This window comes from Benincasa hispida, chromosome 12 (assembly GCF_027475165.1).
Source record: "Benincasa hispida cultivar pf3 chromosome 12, pf3_genome.v1.1, whole genome shotgun sequence".
Taxonomy (NCBI): Eukaryota; Viridiplantae; Streptophyta; class Magnoliopsida; order Cucurbitales; family Cucurbitaceae; genus Benincasa; species Benincasa hispida.
Genome location: NC_143489.1, coordinates 81,276,011 through 81,300,010, shown reverse-complemented (window position 1 = coordinate 81,300,010; position 24,000 = coordinate 81,276,011). Strand labels below are relative to the sequence as shown.

Below are 24,000 nucleotides of genomic sequence, written 5' to 3'. Positions count from 1 at the left end.
TTTATACACCCATTAGGAGTCATAGAGGATGTCCTAGTTCAGGTTAATGGTGAAGAGCCCACATCTATCTCATTTGCATCCATCTCGCTTGGTCAACCTTTTATGAAGACGATCAAGACTAAATTGATGTGGATGAGGATACTTTGTCCATCGAGTTCAATGGTGAGATAGCTAAGTTTAATATTTTCAATGATATGAAATCTTCCACCAAAAGGCATGTACAGTATTTGTGCATGATTGATGTGTTTGACTACTTTGAGTAGGAAGTTATATGGGACGTCTATGATAATGAGGAGGAGGATTTAGGAGACTTGATTTCGGTTGAAGAGCTTGCTGTTTTATTGAATATAGAATGGGTAGGTATGCTCTTTTATTCTGATAATGAATCTTCTGACAACGTGCTTCCTTCTGTTTTGCAGGCACCTAAAGTAGAGCTAAAGGAGCTTCCAGACCATTTTAAGTATGCCTATTTGGGACAAGCCGCGACTTTTCTTGCAATTCTTTTAGAGGACCTGATTGAGGACATTACTCCATGTCTACCCTTTTGTGAGGTTAAGGAGAATTTTGGGTCTAGATTTGACAAGATCTAGGTGATAGAGTGTTCAGTGTGAAATAGGTGTCATCAATTCTATCTACCCAAAACAAATGACATTTATAGAACTCTAACTAATTAGCTAATTTCAAAATTAACCTAATCTAGGTCTTAAATGCTTCCTAAAGACATTTCACAATTAAACCCTAAATTGCATTAAACTCATGGATTTTCTTAACTATTCCAATCTTGAAATCAAAAGACTGAAAATTCAAGATTGATTGCATGAATGTTCTGAATTAATAGATTCTTTAAAGAAAAGAGGAAAAGAAGTCCACATTTTCTATCATGACTACTAATTCTTGGTACTATAATTACAATTTGTGATAGAACCATATAATTTTTGCATATAAAAATTGATCAATCTTGAGTCGTCAATTCAATCTTAATCAATTTTATTCTAAATTATAGCAAAAACATTCAAAAGAAAGTAATTACATGAAAGAAAATTCAAGAAAAGCCTCAAGAAAATGTCAATTAATATAATTCCCCAAGCAAAAGAATTACATACTCATGGGGTATGAAATTCGTCAAGCAGTCCATTAACAGTCGCATACAGATACAAGTTTGAGTACAAATCGATCGAATCTCACAAAAAATTACAAGAATCGCTCTTGGAAATCGAAGTCTCTCTTTAAAAAATAGATTTCTCTTCTTTGAAGTTTCTCTCCAGAGAATGATGGATCTCTTCAAAATGATATCTCATCTAAAAATGATATGTCTTCTCCCTTTTATTGAAGAACTGAACTTATTTATACCAGCAGCAAAGCATCATGAGGCGCGAGGATGAACCGCGTCAAAATTCGAAAAAAGAATGAATGCATCGAGTTTTCTACTATTTAAAATGTGAGCTTTCTGTTTCATACTCGATCCTCGATGCACGATGATAGATTACTCGATGATCGATGCTGGATGTCCTTTATTTGATAGCTTTAACTCGATGAAGAATGAATAAGAAGAAACTCGATGACTTGATAGCAGAATACTCAACATTCTTATTTGATTATACACGATAGTATTATGCTAAATACTCGATGTCGATGATTCAACAACCTTACTCGATGGCATTCTGGGTGTATACTCGATTCTCTTCAATTTTTTTATTTTCTTAGTCATTTTTTTTAAATCTTTTTGGCACAATTTTCTTAATGACTCCAAAATATCTCGGGGACCGTTTTACCTACAAAATTAGCAATTAAAGCAAATAATCAATATAATTTTGGGGAAATTAACATAGAAAATATACATCATTTAAAAACCTAACGTAGAGTTTGAGAAAGACCTCACCCTATTCTAACTTCTGGGATTTTGTATATATTTGAGTTTTGTTATCCTAGTCCTCATAAATCTGTTACGTCTTTTATTTATGTGGGCTCTTTACAGTCATTTGAGTCTTTTGAGGCTTTCTTTTTATTCTTTTTACCATTTTTCAAAAAAATCAAATTTGATTTGTTAGGTTTTCTTCTTAAGATGAGAAGCCTTTTAGCCTTACCAGGCTATACTGATTCATCCAAGAAGGGACTTGAGAAACACGAGAATATTTATGTATCTTGTCAGGAGACAGGTCATGGTCAAACAACTGACCATAAATATTTGCGCTACCTAAAGGCAGCCATGATTTAAATTTGTTTGCTTTTTAGGGTTAGATTTCAATTCAATAATTTTTTTAAAAATTTTGTTGGGCCTAATTATTTCTATTATTCTTGTTTGCTAGGATTTTTGGTGAAAAAAGAAGTTGAGTCGAGTGTCCTATATCCTTCCTTCACTCCATTTTCAGGAAAGTATTCCGATTCCCCGTGCTTTATTTTAATCACAAAGAGGACAATGTGCATTTTAAAAGTTAGGGGTGAGATGTTAGATTTTTGGGCTGTTTTTTTTATGATGATATTATTTGCGGTTCTTGAGCGTTGTGCTCAAACAATGTTTGCTTGATTGAGTTTGTCTTGCTGTTTTGTTCCTTACGATGACTAGTCTATAATGCACTCGTATGAATTATTTTTGTACTAGAAAAGGTTGGATGAAAGGATTCATAATTTTCATAATGTTTTTGAAAAATTATGCTTAATTTTTTTTTATTACATCTCCAAGCCCTGTGCATATCTATCTTAACCCTGTATGCTTGCTTAGAATTGAATTATGAGACCATAAGATTGTTGTAACTTCAATAGGCCTTGGTGATAGATATTAGTCTTTCCACGATTCAATTTAATAATGCATGCTTGAGATGTAGTCAATTGATATCACTGTTATCTAGTAAAAAAAAAAAGGAGAGAATTTTCATTTATGCATGTTTAAGGGTCTACTCCTCTTCTTCAAGGGTATGATTAACCTGGGGCGGCCATTATTGGGGTTGATACCTTAAATCTCATAGGGTCCTATAGTTTGTAAATATTGTATGAATAAACTCTTTATATGATTAATAATATACGATATTTTATTCATTTCGTCTATAAAATATGTGATATTTTAGTTGCATTAACCATAAAACCAATAAACTAACATCCAAGGTTATCGTTGTAATTTAAACATGTATATGGAGACATACATGTGGATCATGTTTAAGTGATAACCTAAATGGTCTGGAGTAGATAGATAAGGCTAGATACCTTATCTTGGTGACACTATGAATATGACTCGCTTTGTAGGTTTACAATTGTTGTAAAGTGCTATAAATGATTTGATCCTGATATTCATGTATTAGACATGCGAGTGGGGATATTCTATATAAAATAGTTTGTATAAGATCGGACCATGAAATGTTTAGTCTCATTATATAACACTATTCATAATAGAGACTTTCATTTCACCAGGATGATTATAGGTAACATGACCTAAATCCTGAGTTAGTTGTGAACTCCTGCCTATGAGGGCGGTCCTTTGATTTGTATGGGTGAGAGTGGCCAGATCGCCGACTCAAAAGGCCTACCATTTTGGAGATTCGTATGATTGGGGAGCTAAGAACACAACTACACAAGATCTAATTCACTCATTCATCGAAGTAGGGGTAAATAGATAAATTGCTCCCTTAAGGGCTGATTCGGGATCTTGAACAATGTGACGCCACACCCTCTCCTGGCCCGAGAGGGGTTTAGCCATAGTGGGACTATGATCTATTGTTCATTAGAGGGATCAGTGGTACATAAGGAGTTAGATGTAACTATAGTGGAAAAATGGCAATTTGGACCATCTGTACTTACGAGTAATTTATGAAGGGTCATCGTACTGTTGATTGGTTATATCCAATGGACACAAAAATATATCAGTAGTGCGAAGAGTGCAACTGCGGGTCTTTAGTGGAGTGCCCGACAGTTAACGGATGGCAGATAATGTAATTAAAGAGATTAATTCATTATTCATGTACCGTTGGAGCTTTGAAAAGTATCTAAAAAGTGCTTTTATTACCTTCAAATTTAGAGCTACTATTGCTAGTTTTTGTTTGGTTTGATATGGGATGGGAGTAGTGATTACACCCAAAATTTCCCTATTTCTTGACACTGCAGACCCGAGAGCATTTTGGAACAGGGCAGTGTTGCAATGCTACGACTTTTACACGCGGTTGGCATGACACCAGCGTTGCAACGCTGTGAGCATAATATAAATAACAGTGTTGCACCGCTAGGAGAAAAGAGAAAAGGAGGTAGAGCTGATTTTGAGAAATTTTAGTCCGTACAAGAGTCGAATTACAGTAGTTCTGATTGTTTTTGGTAGAAGACTCAAGATTTTGGTTAAGAGTGGATTCAAGATCATTTTTAGGCTGTTCGTGACAAGAAGATTGTTCGTGAGTGTGCTGTTTTGTTGAAAAACAACACGAGATTCATGGCGAGAGTCAAGGAGATCGTGATTGGGATTCAGACCTATTGAAGGGAGATCATTCTTCTACATTAATTTACTTTTTGCTTTAATGATTGATTATTTGTGAAATTTTGTTATCAGAATCATATGTGGTTAAACTCTATTATTCTAGGGTGTTTGTGGATTTTAGGGAATGTTACTCTGAATATTGAATTTACAGTTGATTGATTTTGCATGGATTTCTAAATTATTGATGTTTAATGCTTTTGATTAACTAACTATTAATTGAATGAACCTAAGTTAATTAGATGTCTCAAGAGAAAGTTTAATTCGCTAAACCCAATAATTTAGATTGTTATTCGAAATTGCATGAGAATGAATTTAGAATAATAAAGGGTGCAATTGAAGGATCTTAAGGGTTGTAACTATTCAAGCGATAAAAGAGATTCGGGTTGATGGGTAGTTATTAGGAGGGTTTGAGCTCGAGAGAGGATTTCCTGATTTTAGAACTTTTAGCTTCAATCTATCAATTTCAATCAATTGCATGTCATGTTCACTGTATTGCCTAAATGAAACAACACCCTTGAATCTTTTTGCTCTGAATTTGTTCTTGTGTGTGTGATTGAGTTTTCATTAGTCATAGTTATAGATACAATTCATCTTTTGGGTTGCTTGAATAAAATTAACAAAGAATAACTAAATTTAGGAAAATTTTACTCACGCGGGTCCCTGAGGACGATACCCTATTTGCGATTTATTACTTCGATTGCGTATGCTTGCGCAGCGCATCAAGTTTCAAGCTACAGGTCCATAAGGTCCCCTCGGTAGCTCAAAAGAATTTAGTTGAGAATCAGTTTTTGGATTAATTTGAATCGTTCAAATTAATAAGAGGGATTTAATTATATTGATATAATTAAATCGTTTCAATTGTATATGATATAATTGTTATAATGTATTTGATACATTACAATTTAATTGGAGGAAATAAATATTTGAATGAGATTCAAATATATTTTCTATGAATATGATTTATATTTGTTAAATTTAATATAAATATGATTTATATTAAATGTAATAAAATAGAGAAAAGAAACTATAGTTTATATTGTATATGATATAATATTAAACTATATGTTATATATCATATTTGATATAACATATAGTTTAATATAAATATAATATGATAAGTTAGTTATTATATTTATTTATATTATTTTATTATTTTGAATAATAATTTCCTCTTTTCTCTCCAACCATCTTAATGGATGGTTATTTGGTTTTGTGGCAAAAAGAAATAAAAGAAAAATTAGTTTTATTCTTCTTCCTAACACACATACATCTAACATTGGTTTTTGACAATACGATTGAGACTTTGGAGAAACGTTCTGTGCATTCTCTCAATCTTCTTCTTCCTCCAAAGTAAAAAAATCCTCTTAACCAAAATAGTCAGAGCGCACCACTCCTGGGTTCTCACCCTGAGAACACCAAAGGCTCATTTTGGTAGTATTCTCTTTGTTTGGTTCGGTCTTCAAGACGTTGTTGAGTTCGAGACTCGTGATTGTTCGAGGGATACGTGAAGAGAAAGGTTCTTCAAAGGTAATGTATCTTGAACCCTTTTTTTTTTTTTTTTTGTATCAAGCATACTGTAATTTATTTTGAATACATATCTTGTATGTTTATTGTAAATTTAGTTTTCAATAATTAATGGAATTTGGACGATCCACTTCCGCTCAAGGATCTCTTCCAAAAAAGTTCCTATACATGACACCCGTGGTTTCCCTTTGAGCTAAAGTATCCTGGAGGAATGAGTAAGCTTAGGCACTTTTGAAGGGAAATTGGCCCATAGTTGGATGACTCGCATGACACCCGTATGAGCAAGCCAAAACGAAAGTTCGTTTCTTAGATTAAGTTTCCCCTTTGAGCTTTAAAAAGAAAAAAAAGGTAGGGGCGATGGATGATTAGATTTTGATCGATGCAATTTGATGTCATTATCATTTTTAATTTAGGAAAACTAATTCTGTAACCTTCGAGCTAGTGTAGGGGGAAAACAAATGGAAGATTCATAAGACCATTCCAGGCTCGCTCTTGTTCAAAATAAATAACTTTGAGCTTGAACATACATAATAAACTTTAAAACGAATTTTCAAACCGTTCTTGAAATGGTGGAATGCTTTTTTATCACCTAATTGATTGTGAAATTAATCCTAGTTTGCTACTAAGACTTGAGTAATGAACACTCTAGTTTGACAAATTGATTATTGTTGCATGATTGCTTGTTTTAGCTCGAGGATGATTAAGAATTAAATTGGGGGTGTTTGATAACACTGGAAATATGCTATCTTCTTCCACTTAACTTAGGGTTGTTTAGCTACTTAATTTGGTTAAATTGATTATTTTGTAGGACTCGAGTGTACAAGTAGTCGGATTAAGCATTCAGGACAAAAAGGTGTTAACATGATGAAGTTAGGAGCTAAAATGATCAAATGACGAAGGAATGAAGGATGCTGCCCTGTCGAGTGTTGCAACGCTCTCATTAAACCTAAGTCCAACGCTAGCTCAATGCTATTGGATAGAATGCTTCGATGCAGGGCAGTGTTGCAAGGCTGCCCCAAGCGTTGCAACGCTTTGGAGATGCCTCAACACCACCGTCGCACCGCTCGCCAATGCTGCCCTCTAATGCTCTAGGACAGAATACATACATTCAAACTTAATGCGCATACAACATAGTGTCAAGGCAGCGTTGTGACGCTCGCCTGACGCTTGGCCATTATGCGTCGTAGCGTTGCAATGCTCTTTCTAGCGTTGCGATATTGCGATAGTTTTATAAAAGAAATATTTGTGTCAGTCGATGAGAATACGCCGAGTACACCCGATTTGGAGCGCCACCGCTCTGTTCCAACCTCATTTTAGCTCCCTTTTATACCAAAATTTTGTAAAAAATTCCTCCCCTTTGCCAATTGTATTGATTTTGAACATGTTTCATGGCTAAAGGGTAAGAACTTAGCTTAGGTTAGTTAGTTTAATTTCGTTCCAATTCGATTCTTGAGACTTGTATTGTAATTCTACGAGTTTATTATGAATTTATGAGAATTTATCTTGAGCATATTCTTCAATTTTCGTGTATGGGATAATCTGACAAATTAGCTATGCATGTTTAATTGATTGCTTTGATTGACCCTAATTTGTAATCGTTAGGTGGTCGTCACCTAGAAACATGAGTTAAGTTAGTTTGTTGTGTTAAATTGAGATTCCATTTACCAAGCATTTACTTTCTAACTTAGATAAATCTCGCTCCATTAATTGGTTAGACGATGGAAATTGATTAATTGGCTTAGCTTTGCCTTAAATCTTAATGCATGTTGATTGGTTAATTAGTTGAGGATTCTCACTTTTCTGTTAATTAACTTGATTTTGTGAACTACTGGTTAGGATTCTAATCAAGTAGGCTAAGTTTTAATTCAAATGTTCTCGCACATCTTTTGAATAGTTTATGATAGAATTGATGAGGAATGAATCAAACTATAAATACCCAAGCTAAGTATTTTGTTCGATTGATTATTTATATATTCGTTTGCATTGCGCACTTTTCATTTTATGCAATTTTATTTCACAACTCTTCACAAAACCCCCCTCCTTTGGTTACATTCTACAAGTTCCACTTTTAAGGAATCCAAATCGGCTCTCTGTGGTTCGATCCTAAACTTGCTGCTTGTACTACTAGTTAGTATAAGGGGTTAGTTCGGTGCATATAAATTTTATTTACGTAGGTGCAGGTTCATGGGTGACGGTGAATCTGGTGGTCGACCATTAATACAAAAAAACTGTGAAGGATCGACTAATTGATCATGGTTAAAGCAAATGGACAAAAATATATCTACAGTAAGGAGAGTGCAACTATTGGGATTTAGAGGAGTGACCTAGTAGTTAACGAATGTTGGTTAACTCGGTGAAAATAGTTTAGCCAATTAATCTCGGACTTTTGGCGCTCATGTTCAATAGGTCTATTAGGTTCCCCTACTAGCTCGTAAATGGACTAAACTTTAGAATAGCATAATGAGAGTATTTGAAATGTTCAAATCAATTTAAGGGAATTATTAATTATATGTGATATAATTAAACGTTTAAATTATCAAACTAAACGAAATTGGAGAACTGAAAGATATTTAAATATGATAAACACATGAATAGTGATTCGTGATTAAGGAATTGGTGGTTTAATAATTTAATATTTGATATTAAATTATTTTAATTAATTATTTGAATTAAGTTTATGTGAAATTAATTTAAAGGAATTTGATTACTTTTAAATCAAATTGATTTTAAAGAAAATAATTTTTTAAAATTACAAAAAGGAAGGAATTGGGCTTTTCCCACTTCTCCCACCTCCTCTTCCACCTCCCAATTCCATTGTCTATTAAAGTATTTGGTGTCAAACTAAGAATGCAATCTTTTGAAAGGAGAACACAACCTGGCTTCATAGAGCAAAAGAGAGGTTCATGCAAGAGAAATTTTATGAAGAAGGAGTTCTTCTCTTTGGCACAAAAAACAGTTTTTCTCCCATGTTCCCTAAAATCATTCTCATTTTGGATCCCACAATCCAATCTAAGGGCCAAGAGGATAGTAGGGACAAGTAGTAGTCTTGAAGCCAAAGGAGAAGAGATTGAAGCTGGAATCGTTGCTAATTTGGAGGAATCTTCAAAGGTGAATTTTAGAAACTGCACTTCTATGTTTATGACCATGCATGCTTGATTGCTAAAACCAATGTAGTTAGAGTGCTTAAGATCCTAATTGCTTCTGCTTGTTGATTGTCAACACTAACATGTATGTCCCCACATACATGTTTAAGTTACAAAAGATAACTTTAGATCTTAGTTTATTGGTTTTGTGGGTTAATGCTACTAAATGTCAAATAAAATACCTCTTATTTTGTTAGATAAATAAATTTTTTATACATTACGATTACAAACTACATGACCCATGAGATTTAGGGCATCAACCCCAACAACATTTTCATCACTTGTAAATCTGAATTTTTCAAATGCGATCTAAACATCCTTACAAAGTTTTTCCTTCTTCTCATTTGGGTCCTTCGGTCCGAGCAATAGATTTTGTAGTCTCTCACCACTTGTATCTCTTTCAATTGTTTCCTTGATCGGCCATGACCCAGTTATCAGATTAAAATCATCTTGGGTGAATGTAACTTTCTTCCCAGTATGTTGAAGCTTATAACATTCGGGTTCTCATCACTAACCTCCCTTAACAGAAAATGGTGGAACAACTGTCCATTAAACACAAGTTCCATATCTAACAATGGACCAAAGCAGGTTTTCCTAAACATCAACATCTGCTTTGTGGTAAGTTTCTTCTTAATTAGGTCATTCATTTTGTGGACCATGCAAGAGACGGTAGCAGGAAAATATTTATCAATAGGGATGATCATCAAAGTAAACTGTAACAAACATATGCATTATGATAATAAGTGGAAGATCGTTTAATAAAACCTAAACGATCGCTTATTAAATCCTAAACGATTGTTTAACCTAAGTCAGGCACGTTTAAGTCTAAATTGGGCGATCGTTTAAGCTTAAGTTGGGCGATCGTCTAAGCCTAAGTTGGGCGATCGTCTAAGCCTAAGTTGGGAGATCGTTTACCCTATGTTGGGAGATTGTATAACCTAAGTTGGATGATCATTTAACCTACATTGGCCGATCAATTTTGTTAAACTAACCATTTTGATACTGCTGAATGGAAAAATCAACATGCATTGAAGGAAACGTGTAAAATATCTTTCACATCATGAGAACGATGATGGAAACTGTGTAGAAACCGACCGACGAGCAATGAAAAACTAATCAAAGATGATGTCGAAGTTAAATGAGAGTCTAGAGAAAACTAAGAGCAAAAAATCGAGAGTATGAAAGGAATGTGAAACGATCCCTTAATTTTCCAGCTATTTAGGCACCGCTTGAGTTGTATTAAAAGTGGGGGTAAGAATTGTATTTCACATGACAAAAAGATCAGATATAGATAAGTTTTTAGAAAAGGTCATCTATTGAAAAGTTTTTGGTTTCTGGGTTATTTTGTGAAATTTTCTTTTGAAAATCAGAACGGTAGGTAGTTTAAATTGGTGTTGTGAACGAGAGAAGATAGTAGCTTTACTGGGAATATATTGAACCATCATTTGATTTGTTCATATCAGAATATAAAGTGAATTCGTTTGCTGTACACCAAGTTCTCCCACGCAAAAGTTTGTATATAAATCAAAGTCAATCGCATGTGGGTTTATATGTAGAGATTTTTATACACATATTCCAACTCTAATTTGGATCGTGATCGTGGCAAATATAGCAATTAAATCCAAAATATTAGTAGATATAACACAATACATTATAATAAAATTTAGATCAAACTTTTGGAGTCTATTAGTGATTGATACTATCACTGATAGGTCATTGATAGATTTTTCTATATTTGTAATTTTGTAAAAATGTTGCTATACACCTAAGTATTAGCCCTAAAATTGTTACCTATCGTAATTACTAAATTGCTAGTACAACAAAATCTATCAATGGTAGACTCTAACATTGATAGACTCTCTCGTCACTACAAGAATTTTCGGCTTTAACGTCGGTTGGAGAAAATGAAATCGGATGTATAATTTCGGTTTTGTTTTTTTTTTTAAAAAAAAAAAAGTGGATCTTTAATGTCAGTTTTAAACCAACATTGAGGGGTACCTTTAATGTCGGTTTTAAACCAACATTAAAGACCCGCTTAATTTATCCTCTCACTTTCTATTTTCCCCCCATTTTTTTCATTTCCCTTTTACTCTCCCCCTATTTTCTTTTTTCTCTCATTCTCACACTTCCCTCTTTAGATCCTCTTCTTTCTCACTTCTCTCTTTCAAACCCTTGCCATTCGTTCGTTGATCGTGGGTGAAGAGTCTGTTGTGGTGCAGATCTGGCCTCCGTGCAGGTCTATTCGTCGTGCAACCTGCACTGTCGCATCTAGTTGCCCACGTCTAATCAGTCGCCCGGATCTACTGCTCATTCTGCCACATGTGCCACAGCCACACATCGTCATGTGCGTCTCTGCCGTGTGCGCCACTAGGTCTGTTCTTTACTAGTTACCGCGACCCACCTCTGTCGTGGATCTCCATCGTGTCATACTACCATCATTTGTGGGTGGATCTCGTCTGTTGCATAAAAAAAAAAAAAGAAAAGAAAAATGGTAGTAGTAGAGAAGAAGGAAAGAAAAAGAAAAGAAAAAAGATGAAAGATGAAATACCATCCCAGTTACTTTAGTAAAGTTGGCTTAGGTTATTGGGTAACTTTTAGTTTATGATTTTGTTTCCAAATTAGTTTTGATTAATGTTATCAAACTTTGTGTTTTTGTTTTCTTCATTTTGAACTCAGTCAAAATTTTGAATGTGTTTATTGAATTATCATTTTTCTTGAATGTTATACATCGTTAATCTCGCTAGTTTCGTGGGCTTCTATATCATTATGAAGTATTTATAGAAAAAGTCTAACTCTAAGGACACGATTTATTGTGATATTTGTTTGGATTGATGAAATTTTGAACTTTGTTGAGTTTTTGTTTTTTGGCTTTTCTTTTCATTGATAAGAACCAAGTCCATGAATCTAGAGGTATAAGATCGAATGCCCATGTGACATCTTTTAAGATTTATAGTCAAGTGAGTAATCAGATATAAGTTTTTGTAAATCATTGTTGTTTATGTTTGACTATCTGAAGAAACCTACAAGGAGAGTTTTTGTAAATCATTGTTCCTTTTGTGACAACTTTCGAGATTTGAAGTACATTGTGAGCTAAATTTGCTTATTGATGTATGTGTTCTTGAGTATTCATTTTTTAGGAATTCTGATAGTTCTGTTGAGAACAAGTGGTTGTGGAATATTATTGAGAATGTGTTTCTTTGAACAGGTTCAATGTAAATTTTTTGTTTTGTTGCGGTAGCATCATTATGCTGCCAAAAATTTTCCATCATCTTTATAGCTCATATGTAGGTAACCAAGCTTCTCTTCTTCAAGATCATAAAAAAGAAGATTCTTTCATTTATTCAACTATTGAGTTTTCTTGTTTTGCAGGTGCAACAAAGAAGTAAAGATTTGGTATCGCAACCTCTTTATGCTTTTTCTTGGGGAACTCTAGATCCAACACATTCACTACAAGAATTTTGCCTTGAATGTACCATTTATGCATATTCCCAATAAACACGGTCAGTTGAATATAAATTCTGATCACATTTTCACTTTCAATCCTTTGTCTTAAATCTTTTTTGTTTGTGATCCTTTGAACAACATGGTCAGACAAAGATGTCTATAACCAGACACTGCTGAAGCTAGGGGTTCTGTTTAAGAAGAATTTGAAGGGATCTATACTTACCAAGTAGAGAGGGACAGTAAACTGGCTGAGGAAATTCTTTTAACTGGTCCAATTTTGTAATAAAATGGTAAATGAAGCTCTTCAAGAATTTGGATGATATCATGAAATGACTGGCGTTGGGTGGATTTTACAAATGTAAATGTGAAAGTTTCAAAGTTGAGAACTTTTTTGTTCATAACCATGATATCAATCTTTCTTCCATGTGTAGAGGTCTTTTTCCCATTAGGTATCGATTCTTGTTGCTTGCAAGTACTACTCAACTTATGATGGTTAGTGTTTGGAATAGGAGTATTACCCTACAACCCAGATGTTAAAGTGTCATAGACAATTAGATATATGGTTTGTCGATGTGACAAGTTAGTTTCATGGTAACTTTGTGATTATGAAGGTTTGTTTTTTTTATCAACTTAAGAATTAAACATAACATGTTTTAAGCCTCAGTCACATTGGTAATGTAAACAGGTCAAAGAGCATTATTTAATTTGAAAGGTTGGATAAAAGACAAGCTATGAGTTCCTACCCCATGTTTATAAAATGTAATATTTATAGTTGTACTACTTTCAATGATGAGGTAGTTAAGATAAATATGATATGTTATTTATTTGTAAGTTTTGAGGCTATATTATTTGTTTTGGCTTCTTTCTTAGACACTTGGATGTATAGTTTGTGGGTGTGACATGTTTATAGTTTCGTGGTGACTTTGTGATTCTGAAAGCTTGTTTACTTGTTTCTGCTTATTTGATCCATTGGTCAATCTTATTTAATTTTGATATAAACTTTGGAATTCTTTTTTGTTGTGCATTAGATTTTGACCATTATGGCTTTGTACTGATTGTGTGTGTATTTTGCATATTAAGTTGTGAAGATTTTGCACATTGCTAGGCGTTTGAAGAGCGAAGGGCATTACATCATTGCTTCAGACTGGAAGAAGAATGAACACATGACAGAGGATATGTTCTGCCATGAATTCCATCTTGTTGATCTCAGAGTTATGGATAATTGCATGAAGGTGACTGAGAAAATTGACCATGTCTTCAATCTGGCTACTGATATGGGTGGTATGGGCTTCATCCAGTCCAATCACTCTGTTATTATGTATAATAACACCATGATCAGCTTCAATATGCTTGAAGCTACAAAAATCAATGGAGTGAAGAGGTTAGTTTTCAAGGAAAATTTTCTCAATTCATGGTGTTTAGGCATGCTTTGAATCTTTAATTGTACAAGGTTGGTTGGTCAATGTTTTTATGCTTTAGAGTTATGGCTTGTCGGTGGGGGGTGGGGTCAGGATGAGCTAGAAATTTTTTAAAGGGGAATATTTTTTATTGTAAATCTTTTTAATATGAGATTATTCCCTCATTTGTTGTTGATTTTGTCCCTACCAATGAGAAAAGAAGTACCCAACAGATAATTTGATCTTCTATCATGTGAGTGCAGGTTTTTCTATGCTTCTAGTGCTTGCATCTACCCTGAATTTAAACAATTGAAAACTAATCTGAGCTTGAAAGAGTCAGGTGCTTGGCCTGCTGAGGTTCATATTTACTTATGTGTTAATGATTTGGAAGCGAAATAACTATTAGATATGTGCTTATTAAATCTGTGTTGACATTTGTTTCATAGCCCCAAGATGCTTATGGTTTGGAGAAGCTTGCTACAGAGGAGTTGTGCAAACATTATACTAAGGATTTCGGTATAAAGTGCCGAATTGGGAGGTTCCACAATATTTATGGTCCATTTGGAACATGGAAAGGTAGATCCAAATGCAAGAAAGGCCCTCACTTCTGTAGACAAGTTTGAGATGTAGGGAGATGGTTTTCAAACAAGATCTTTCACTTTTATTGATGAATGTGTAGAAGGTGTCCTGAGGTAAGAAAGCTCAATTGCTGTAAATTCCATGTTTAAAATTTTTTCTGTCTTGGATTTGGTATAATCTTAAGCACCTCAAGAGTTTTCCAAGGTGGAAAGAGTTTGAGACATTTGGAGATACCCTTCAAGGACTTTGGGATTAGTTGGGGTGGGCTATGAACATAATGCAAAGGGAAAATAACCTTAGTTTAAGTAATTTTTGGATTATTGGTTTCAGCTCAACTCTAGCTAAGGGAAAATAATTAGTGTATATTTTTTGTTATGAGCAACTTCTATTATATAAACTTTGAAAGGTTGGAATTGTATATTAAGTTTGTGAAGATGTACAACATTGAAGAACAGATGATATATTTTTCTGATGTGCAACATTCTTTAATATGTTTTTATAAGTTTTATTATATGTTGCTTGCCCATTTTTCTCTGCTTGCAAGAAGTCATGCTTTCGATTTGGATCAAATTTGTGGTGGATGGTGGAGAAAACATAATGAAAGAGCAATTGAAAGACTATTTGGAAAACACTATATAATGACAACAATTGTGTGCATAGTTTGTATTTTATAGTTTAAAAAGCAAGTTCTCGCTCTTGTTTGGATCAAAGTTTTAATTTTGCTATATAATGCTTATGAGTTTTGGTAATTTGTTGATTACCTTGGTTTTAGAGTTAAATCATCATTTCGAATTCCTCTTTTGTAACTTATTATTATGGATTTGTGAAAGCAATTAAGAATTTATTTTGTGCATGTACAGATTGATTGCCTTGGTTTTAGGGACATGTTGTTTTTAACTTTGTGATCGACATTAAAAATGGTTTGGACAATAATTATATCGAATACATAGACAATAATTGAAAAAAACGGATATGGTATTGACAAAAAAGGACAATAATTGAAAAAAAGGACAATAATTATGAGTTTTAATGTCGGTTTAAAACTGACATTAAAAGGCTTTAATGTCGGTTGACAATCGACATTGTACACCCTCTTCAATGTCGGTTTAAAACCGTCATTAAAGACAACCAACATTAAACGACTTTAATAACACTATCTTTAATGTTGGTTATCAACTGACATCAACATTAAAAGCCCATAATTCTTGTAGTACGTTGATAAACTCCTATTAACGATATAGTATATCACTAATAGATTCAAGGACTTAATTGCTATATTTGCAACTACCTTTATTTATCTTCTTATTAGTTAATATATATGTGAGTATATATGTGTGAGTATATATATATAGAGTATCAATACGAGATGACAAAGTTATAAATCAAACCCCAATATTGATGTCATACCCGACGGATATTCTTTAGGTTGACATTGGTTGGTTTTTCATTTGAATTAATGCCTTTCCAAACCAAGGGACAATGACCTCAAAGAAAGATACTATGAGCTCTATAACCCACTCCAATAAGAACACTTTTGAACATGATCGAACAGAAAAATACTTACAGAAATGGAGATTTTAAGCAACAAATGGATGAAAGCTGAAACTTCAAGCATATGTGCAAAGGGAAGGGAACAAACATTTATTGCATTAGTTTCATCAAGAAAGAAGTTCTGAGGGATCCTCAAGATCTTTCATCAACCATTTCAATCTAGATTTAGAAAGTGCCTCTGGTTTAATAACTTTTCGAGTGTCCTCAACTGCTGGCTTCTGGTTGGTGATCATCCTCCCATCGAAACCAAGATGTCGGTTTTTTAAGGACGGGACGACTCTCTTTTTGTAATCGTTTCTGAAATCCAGGTTATCATTCCACTGCTTCATAAACTGTCCAACCTGTTCGTAATGGAAAAATCAGCTTTCATAAGTTCTAAAAATCCCAAAACTGTCTATGAACAAGGGAAGCTATAGCTAGTACGACTATGAATATCATGGAGAGTTCGACCCTGTGTCATGCTTTAGCACGTGCAATTTAGATGCAAAATTTGTGTTTCTTTGTCCCCTCACAACACACAATAAACAAGGGGTATTGGATCAACCTGTATTTGAGATAATTCTTGAATTGCTGCAATGTCTTTCTTCTGAGCAAGTGATTCGACTTTCTTCATGAGGGAACGGTATTGGTAGTAGGAAGCATTCTTTACACGTAAAATACCATTAAACATTAAAATACATTAGTTCAACTGGACTCACAACATGAGAAATCAGAAAATAACTATGCAATTCAAGATATGATGATCTAGATCAATGACTAACATCGAAAATAAGGCAGAATTTTCACTTCTAACATAGATATAACTTATAAATTACCCAACATATGTATATTTGTCTTTTTCGATTAAAATTTTCTCATTTACGGATATATTCAGCAAACAAGGTACAAATCCAGACTTCTAAACTTGATGTAGCATGATTTGAGTTCAAAGTTAGAGTTCCTAAGTGTACAATTATGATATGTACCTCCTCCCCATACTGCTTCTTCAGTCTAAGAATGGTGTTGTATGCTCCATCTTTTTTGCGATTTGCATCTGTGAAGAGCTTTTGTAGAGAACGTATATCTTTTTCTACCTTCTCAAGTTCTACATTTACCTTCCTAATTTCGGCATTTACTTTTCTCTGTCTTTCCCTTAGTTCGTATGAACTGTTTTTGAGTATCTGCAACGTTCAACATCGCAAACTTTTTAGTTATAATCTATACACAATGAAAAAAGCTCCTATATTTTATTTTTTGCTCTTACTTCTTCTTTAAGGGACTCTTTTGAGACTAGAGAGTTCCACAATTTTCCTTTCACTACAGCATTAGCAATGGCTTTCTCCCTATTAACTTCATGTTGTTTTATGTCTTTGAGAATGGCTTGTTTACGAGCATCTTCATCGGTTTCTGTACGCCCCACGTATTTAATGGACAATTGTTGTCGCAAGCGCTGAATCTATTCATGAGAACCCAGAAACTTAAGAGAGGTGATAATTCATCAAGTACTAAAGATTAAAAGCAAGAAGTAGAATTGAATATTCTATTAATGCTCAAGGTTTAATATTACAGGAGCATGGAGTTCTTCCAATGTCATGCCACCATCCTTCCCTTGGCATGCATTGACTTCCCTTAATAGCTTTCTCTCATCAGCCATGTTTTTACAGCCATGAAGCATCAAGAAAGACAGTTTCTGCTCACATGATTATAAATAGACTACATCAGACAAAGAAGATCGAGTGTCGCAGAAATGCACAAGAAAGAGTTCAATTGACCATACTTGTTTATCAACTTCCCCTGACGACAAGCACGAGTTAACCGGCTTCCCTTTATATGCGTTGTTTGCGAAAGTTAGTTTGTCTAGTGATAGATGCAGGATGTCCAATCTCTCTTTTTGCCATTTCAGGGTGAGTCCATAATAATCATAGTTCTTCACCCAGCTCAATTTTGAGCGCAACGTGTCACGATCCATCTACAAACAAAATTCACTACATTCAATGTGTCGTATATCACTGTTAGTTCATATATGAAAACTGATTTGTCCATTGACTGAAAAATTCCAATCCTTCATGATTGAAGGCTCACATGTGCTAGTGCCAAACCAGGAGAGTTGAATAACATGTTCTAAAGAGAAAGAACATGGTTTCTTTTGACATACCATCTTTTCCCTTATCTTCGGGGCCAGCAGAACTTGGTCTCGATTCATTTTGTCTATCATCTCTTCAGCCTTCTTGATCATGGCATCTAAATTTGGGTTCTCAAGTGGCAAAACCTTGACAAAATAAAAATGTCGAACTCGAACAGGCATTTCATCGAACATTTGATGTTCATCATCAGAACAATCTATTATCTCCTCATCACCAGCTACTTCTGATCCTTCCTCCACCATATTCTTCTCTCTAGAATTGAATTCACCTTCTTCCATGGCGCTTTTCCTTTCCTAATGCAGAAACAAACTTCGAACTAAATGAAAACCATTCAAATACACTGAAAGAAAGTGCACCCAGTTCAAAACTTAAGCATCGGACTCTTGTTGTTTTGGGTGTAAATTAAAACGAATTCACATTACCGTGGCAATGTCAAAGCTTCATAACTAACGAAAATTCAAATTACAGAAGAAAAACAGAGCAAGAAAAAGTGAGAAGGCGTTTGATACCTCAAAATCAAAACATTGGGTGTTTCAAATTGGTGCTGTGATTGGGAGAAGATGGTAGCTTTGATCGGATTATATGGAATCATCTTTCAACCGAGTTATAGGAAAATGGGGAGTGAATTTTTCAGCTCTGCATTAGCACTTGCTCCCCACGCCAAGTTTGTATCTAAAATATTTGTAAATTTAAGTCAACTGTTTGTCGGTTTATGTACAAAATGGATGCTGACCATGTTCAGATATGTGAGCTGTGTCATAAAAAATAAAAAAATAAAAGAGAGAGAGAGAGAAATGTGTGGAAGATTGGGAGATTTTTAAAAATAAAAAAAATAAAAAATATTATTTACATAAAATAACAAAATTTAATTTTTTTATACAAGTTAATAGAAGTTTATCGGCATTTATTAGTGATAGAAACTGATAGAAGTTTATCATTGATAATATGTGATAGACGATGATAGAAATCTTTCGGTATATTTTTTTTATTGCTATTTTTTATAAACAATTTGATATTTTTCTATTTGTAAAAATTTTTCTTAACTAAAAGATAGAAAAATAAAAATAAGAAAAGACTGTTTTTTTAGATATTCAAAAATAAAAATAAGAAAGTCTGTTTTTAAGATAATCAAATGGGCCCAAATTCTCGATATATGATAATGACAAGGACGAGTTGTAAAGTTTAATTAATATTAGATAGATCAAATTGAAAGTTTTGAAACTATAGAAGCTAAATTAAAACAAATCATATTAGATGAAATTGAAACCAAGTCTGTCATAAAGATCAAATTGTGAGAATTTTAAAACTAAAGAGATCAAATTGAAACTTTGCTCAAATTTGTCATTTAACCCTTTATCTTCTCTTCTACTTGATCTCCTACATAGAGTAAGGGTCCATTTGTCAAAATATATTAGATAAGTTACTTCAAGCTCTTCCAGACAATAGCCTCTATCATATTCAGGTGGAGACTAATATCTTCAATTGGGAGATTGATTTTTATGAACTAGGCATTCTTATTGATGTTGCCCATCACTTAATCTTTCATAAGGGTCAAGATTCTTTCTCATTTGAGGGTTGTAATTGTAATCTTCTAGCTTTTCAACGGTTAATTAAAGATGTCTATGGGACGGAGTGGGATTAGGATACCATTTTTCTTCCTTATTCCTGTTCCCCATTTCATTCTCCATTCCGGTAAAATTTTTACAAGGATCAGGGTGGAGATTTCTTGTGGAGAATTCACAAGGATCGGATCTGCGGGAATTTTTTTCAATTAATATTTTTTAAAAAATAATTAATTTAAATCACTAATGTGACCAAATTTTAATTAAATAATTAACTCTATCACCAAATTATTTATTATGGTTAGTTTTACATGACAATTTAAATTTAAAGATAAATTATTCAATTTTTACCTAAGAAACAAATAAATATAATTCAAATTATTCACACATACAATCTGAATTTAAATATTTAATTTAAACATATTCATTATCTTGATCAATAAACAATCAAACTTAAAATTTAAGTGTAATATTTATCTAATAATAATAACAACATAATATTAAATAATTATACTAAATAAATAAATAGAGGTTAACTAGGATAGGGAGGAGAATACATTCTCCGTCTCCATCTCCGTTTAGCTTACGAAAATTTTTCCCTCACTCCTTTCCCTATTCTCTATCAAATCGAGAAATTCTCATATCGTTCGGGATTGAATCCCACATAATCTATTTTTATGAAAACATTGAACATCTCTAAAGCGTATGGTACTCTTTCGATTCGGTGTCTAAATATTGGGAACCAAAATTTTCTTCTTGGTTTTTAGATTTAAATATGTCCAATACTCTTCATACTATAGTTCGTAGTGGAGACATGCAATGGCAGATTTTTAATTATTTGATGATGTTTCTTAAAAAAAAATAAATAAACAAACAAAAAGAAAAAATGAGAAAAAAAAAAGAGAGAGAGAGAGAATATATCTTGCAATTTTATTTGTTGAGTTATCTACTTCCTTCAACTATTTATCTGTCACGTCGCATCAAATTAACTACACAATACATGTCATATCATTGTTTAGGTTCACTGTATAAAGATAGAAAACTATAGAGAATCACACTTCTTGGAAATGTGATTTGATGATAAGAATGAATGATATAAATATTACATAAAAAATATTTAAATAATTAAGTAATAAACATTAGTTACGAAGTTTAAATAACATAAATATTTGGGTATGGAGAATTGGAGAGTGAAGCCCCACCACTCTACAGTTTTAATTCTGTCTCCAGAAGACTGCTAACCGTACTAATTATCTGCTCTACACTAACAGTACTAATCTCATGCTCCAGTCTTATACAAACTCTTTATATAAGACACATTCGTTTGGAAAATTAGGACACCAATCCAACAAATTGGTCCATATATATCACCATGAATTCGTTTTAAAAATGCAGGTGATTCCTTCCCCACTCCAACTGGTGATGGTCTAATGATTAATTTGACTTGAGAGCAAGTATCACAAGATAATTCATTAGATTGAAGAATCTTTTGGCTCTTTAATTGATGTCCATTTGAATTCTAAATAATGTTGGGATTGATGTCCTAAATCTAGTGTATCTCGTGATTTGTAGTTTTGTTAACACAAATAATTTATCTAATAGAATCAAAGGTATTTTATTTGAAATTTAGACATCAATAATTCAATCTAATAGACTAAGATCTAAGGTTATATGATGTCACTTGAACAGTATATGGTTGACATACAGGTGGTTCATGTTCAAGTAATAACCTAAAAGGTCTGAAGTAAATAGATGAAGGTTGGGTGCCTTATCCTGGTAACACTACGGATACAACCACTTTGTAATTGTTACATGAGATATAAGTGATACAAACAATATGAACCATATTGTTTTGTAAAGGCATGTAAGTGGGGTTATCCTATATAAAGAATTTTATACATAGACTAGACCACAAAATGAATAGACTCTCTATATAACACTATTACTAGAAGGGATTTACATTTCACTAGGATGACCATAGGAGACTTGACCTTAATCCTAAGTGAATTGTGAATTCCTTTTTATGATGACTTTCCTTTGATTTGTATGGGTGAGAGTGACCATGATAGCTGACTCAATAAGCCTACTATTTCGGGGATTTGTCGTATTAGGGAGCTAGGAACACAGCTACACAAGATGAAATTCACTCATTCCCATTCCTTGGGAAAATAGATAAATTTCTCCCTTGATAGCTAGTTCTGGATCTTGAACAATGGGGCCTCAACCTTTCACTGGCTTGAGAAGTGTTAGTGTACAGATGGACTAAATTGTTTGTTCATTAGAGGAATCAGTGGTACTTAAGGAGTTAGATATAACTGTAAGGATAAAACGGTATTTTGACCCAGTTGTAGTTATGAGCATTTGTGAAGCATCATCGCTCTATCGATTGGTTATATCCATGGACACAAAAATTAATCTACAGTGCAAAGAGTGCAACTATCGATCTTTATTAGAGTGCTCAGTAATTAATGAATATTGATCAATTGGATTAAAGGAGTTTAATCAATTAATTTCATATCATTGGAGCTTGTAATCTATAGGTCCATAAGGTCCCCTTGATAGCTCACTAAAGGAAATACAAGAGGAATGATTTGAATTGTTCAAATCAATTGATGGAATAGCATATTAGTAAGATTGATATGATAAGGTTAATTATAGATTTGATCTATAATTAAGAGAAAAATATTTGAATAGGATTCAAATAATGAATTTTTTTATGAATCAGATTCATAAGGAATTAGTAATTTTGAGAGGTAGAGGCAAATAAATATATGATGTTTATTTAGTTAATTAATTATATACATTAAATTAGATTTAATATGCATAGTTATTGTTGGTTGGAAAAGAGGAGAGGAAAATATGCGTCATATGTTATGCGTTAATCTCCATGCGTCGACAGCCATGCGTTGCACTAGAAAATATGAAATATGCGTTAAGCACAATATGATGACCATGCATTCCTATCACAAGTTTTCTTGTTTTCTCGCCAAGTATAACAAGAACGCAAGTTTCTCGTGATGATCCGAGGTCGAACACAGGGACTTGTAACTCAATAATGTTCATGAATCAATGTGTTTGAGGCGATGAATAAAAGTAAAAAGACAGAAGTTAATGGATTATGCACTACTCCTACTCCTAACTAAACAGATTGAGCAATAGGAGTTTAACTATGAGAATTGGTAGAGATGCAGCAACTGTTAACGTATAATAATGTTCATTATGTTAGGTTGCTCGAGTAATCCTAGATTGCCACACTAACGCATCGCACACCTCTAAGTGGCCAGCCGCATGCTTATATCTCTATAATGCATGGTTGTGTCGAGCATAAGATCGTTCCTATCTTTAGGAACAAAGCATACCTTGCTTTGGTGTGTTCCACTACTTACCCTCTCGAGCAGTTAATTGCAGCTAATCAGCTCATAGACAAGCGTTGCGACAGCCTCACATCAAGCGAAGAGGATTAACTCGCTATACTCTTGCAACGCACACCTCTCGGTGGATTGCTACATGCGTCTTATCTCTAGGCAACATGACTGAGTATGCAACTATTTTCGATACTCAACTTAACGATTATAAAGACAAAGAAGATGATGAATATGGTGCTGAAGGAACTAAGATATGCGTTGATTACAAAATGTATTAATGTCTTAAAACAAAATGTAATACAATATAGAGATAAGAGGAGAGGTGGAAGGCTAGATGCAAGTAATCTCTTGTTTTTCATCCAAAATGTGTCAAGGCTACTGGTGGCATCATGGATGGATGGTGGAGAAGTCTCTCTCGAGCTCTATCTTCGACGAAACTCTGGTCGTCACCCAGAAGGGGTTGTGGAGGTGGAGAATCCTCAAAGAGTGTCTACTCATGCTCTCATCTGTGATCACAAGGATCTGCCTTAAGGCAGAAACTCAGACGGTTTGAAGTGAAGATCCAAGGCGCTATTTATAGAGTTCAAATGTCGACAACATTGATGATTGCGTTCTGAATCACTGCTACCTTTGTCGCGGTACGGGAAATGTCAGCATCACCTTATTTTGTTGATACTCCCAAGGTATGCGTTCAAGCTTGTTTCTCCTGAAGTGTCAACACATTTCACCCACTTGGCGATCAATCCTCCATTACGATGATCATTGTGGATGCAACATTCCATACGGCAAACTAATCTTTATGAACCTTTGCATGCGATTATTCTTGCGGCAATCTGAGGTCGTCGCATGCGGTAAATTC

The 24,000-nt window shown here is 33.8% G+C and overlaps 1 protein-coding gene and 1 pseudogene across 2 annotated transcripts; one reads left to right on the top strand and one right to left on the bottom strand.

Annotated features, from left to right (window-relative positions):
- The first annotated feature begins 126 nt into the window (after positions 1–126).
- Positions 127–15,346, top strand: LOC150032231 (GDP-mannose 3,5-epimerase 1-like; annotated as a pseudogene).
- Positions 15,347–16,025: 679 nt separating this feature from the next.
- LOC150032230 (proton pump-interactor BIP103-like) lies at positions 16,026–18,928 on the bottom strand. 2 transcript variants are annotated; one of them, XM_090307829.1, is made up of 8 exons: positions 18,724–18,928; positions 18,226–18,502; positions 17,848–18,039; positions 17,638–17,760; positions 17,335–17,526; positions 17,057–17,251; positions 16,636–16,734; positions 16,026–16,432 (listed from the first exon to the last, which is right to left on the bottom strand). In XM_090307829.1, the coding sequence occupies exons 1-8, from the start codon at positions 18,804–18,806 to the stop codon at positions 16,199–16,201; spliced, it is 1,395 nt and encodes a 464-aa protein (XP_090163955.1). In that variant the 5' UTR covers positions 18,807–18,928; the 3' UTR covers positions 16,026–16,198. The 2 variants fall into 2 exon arrangements, with proteins under 2 accessions (XP_090163955.1, XP_090163956.1); XM_090307830.1 differs by having other exon boundaries at positions 18,226–18,507; positions 18,724–18,920.
- Positions 18,929–24,000: the final 5,072 nt, after the last annotated feature.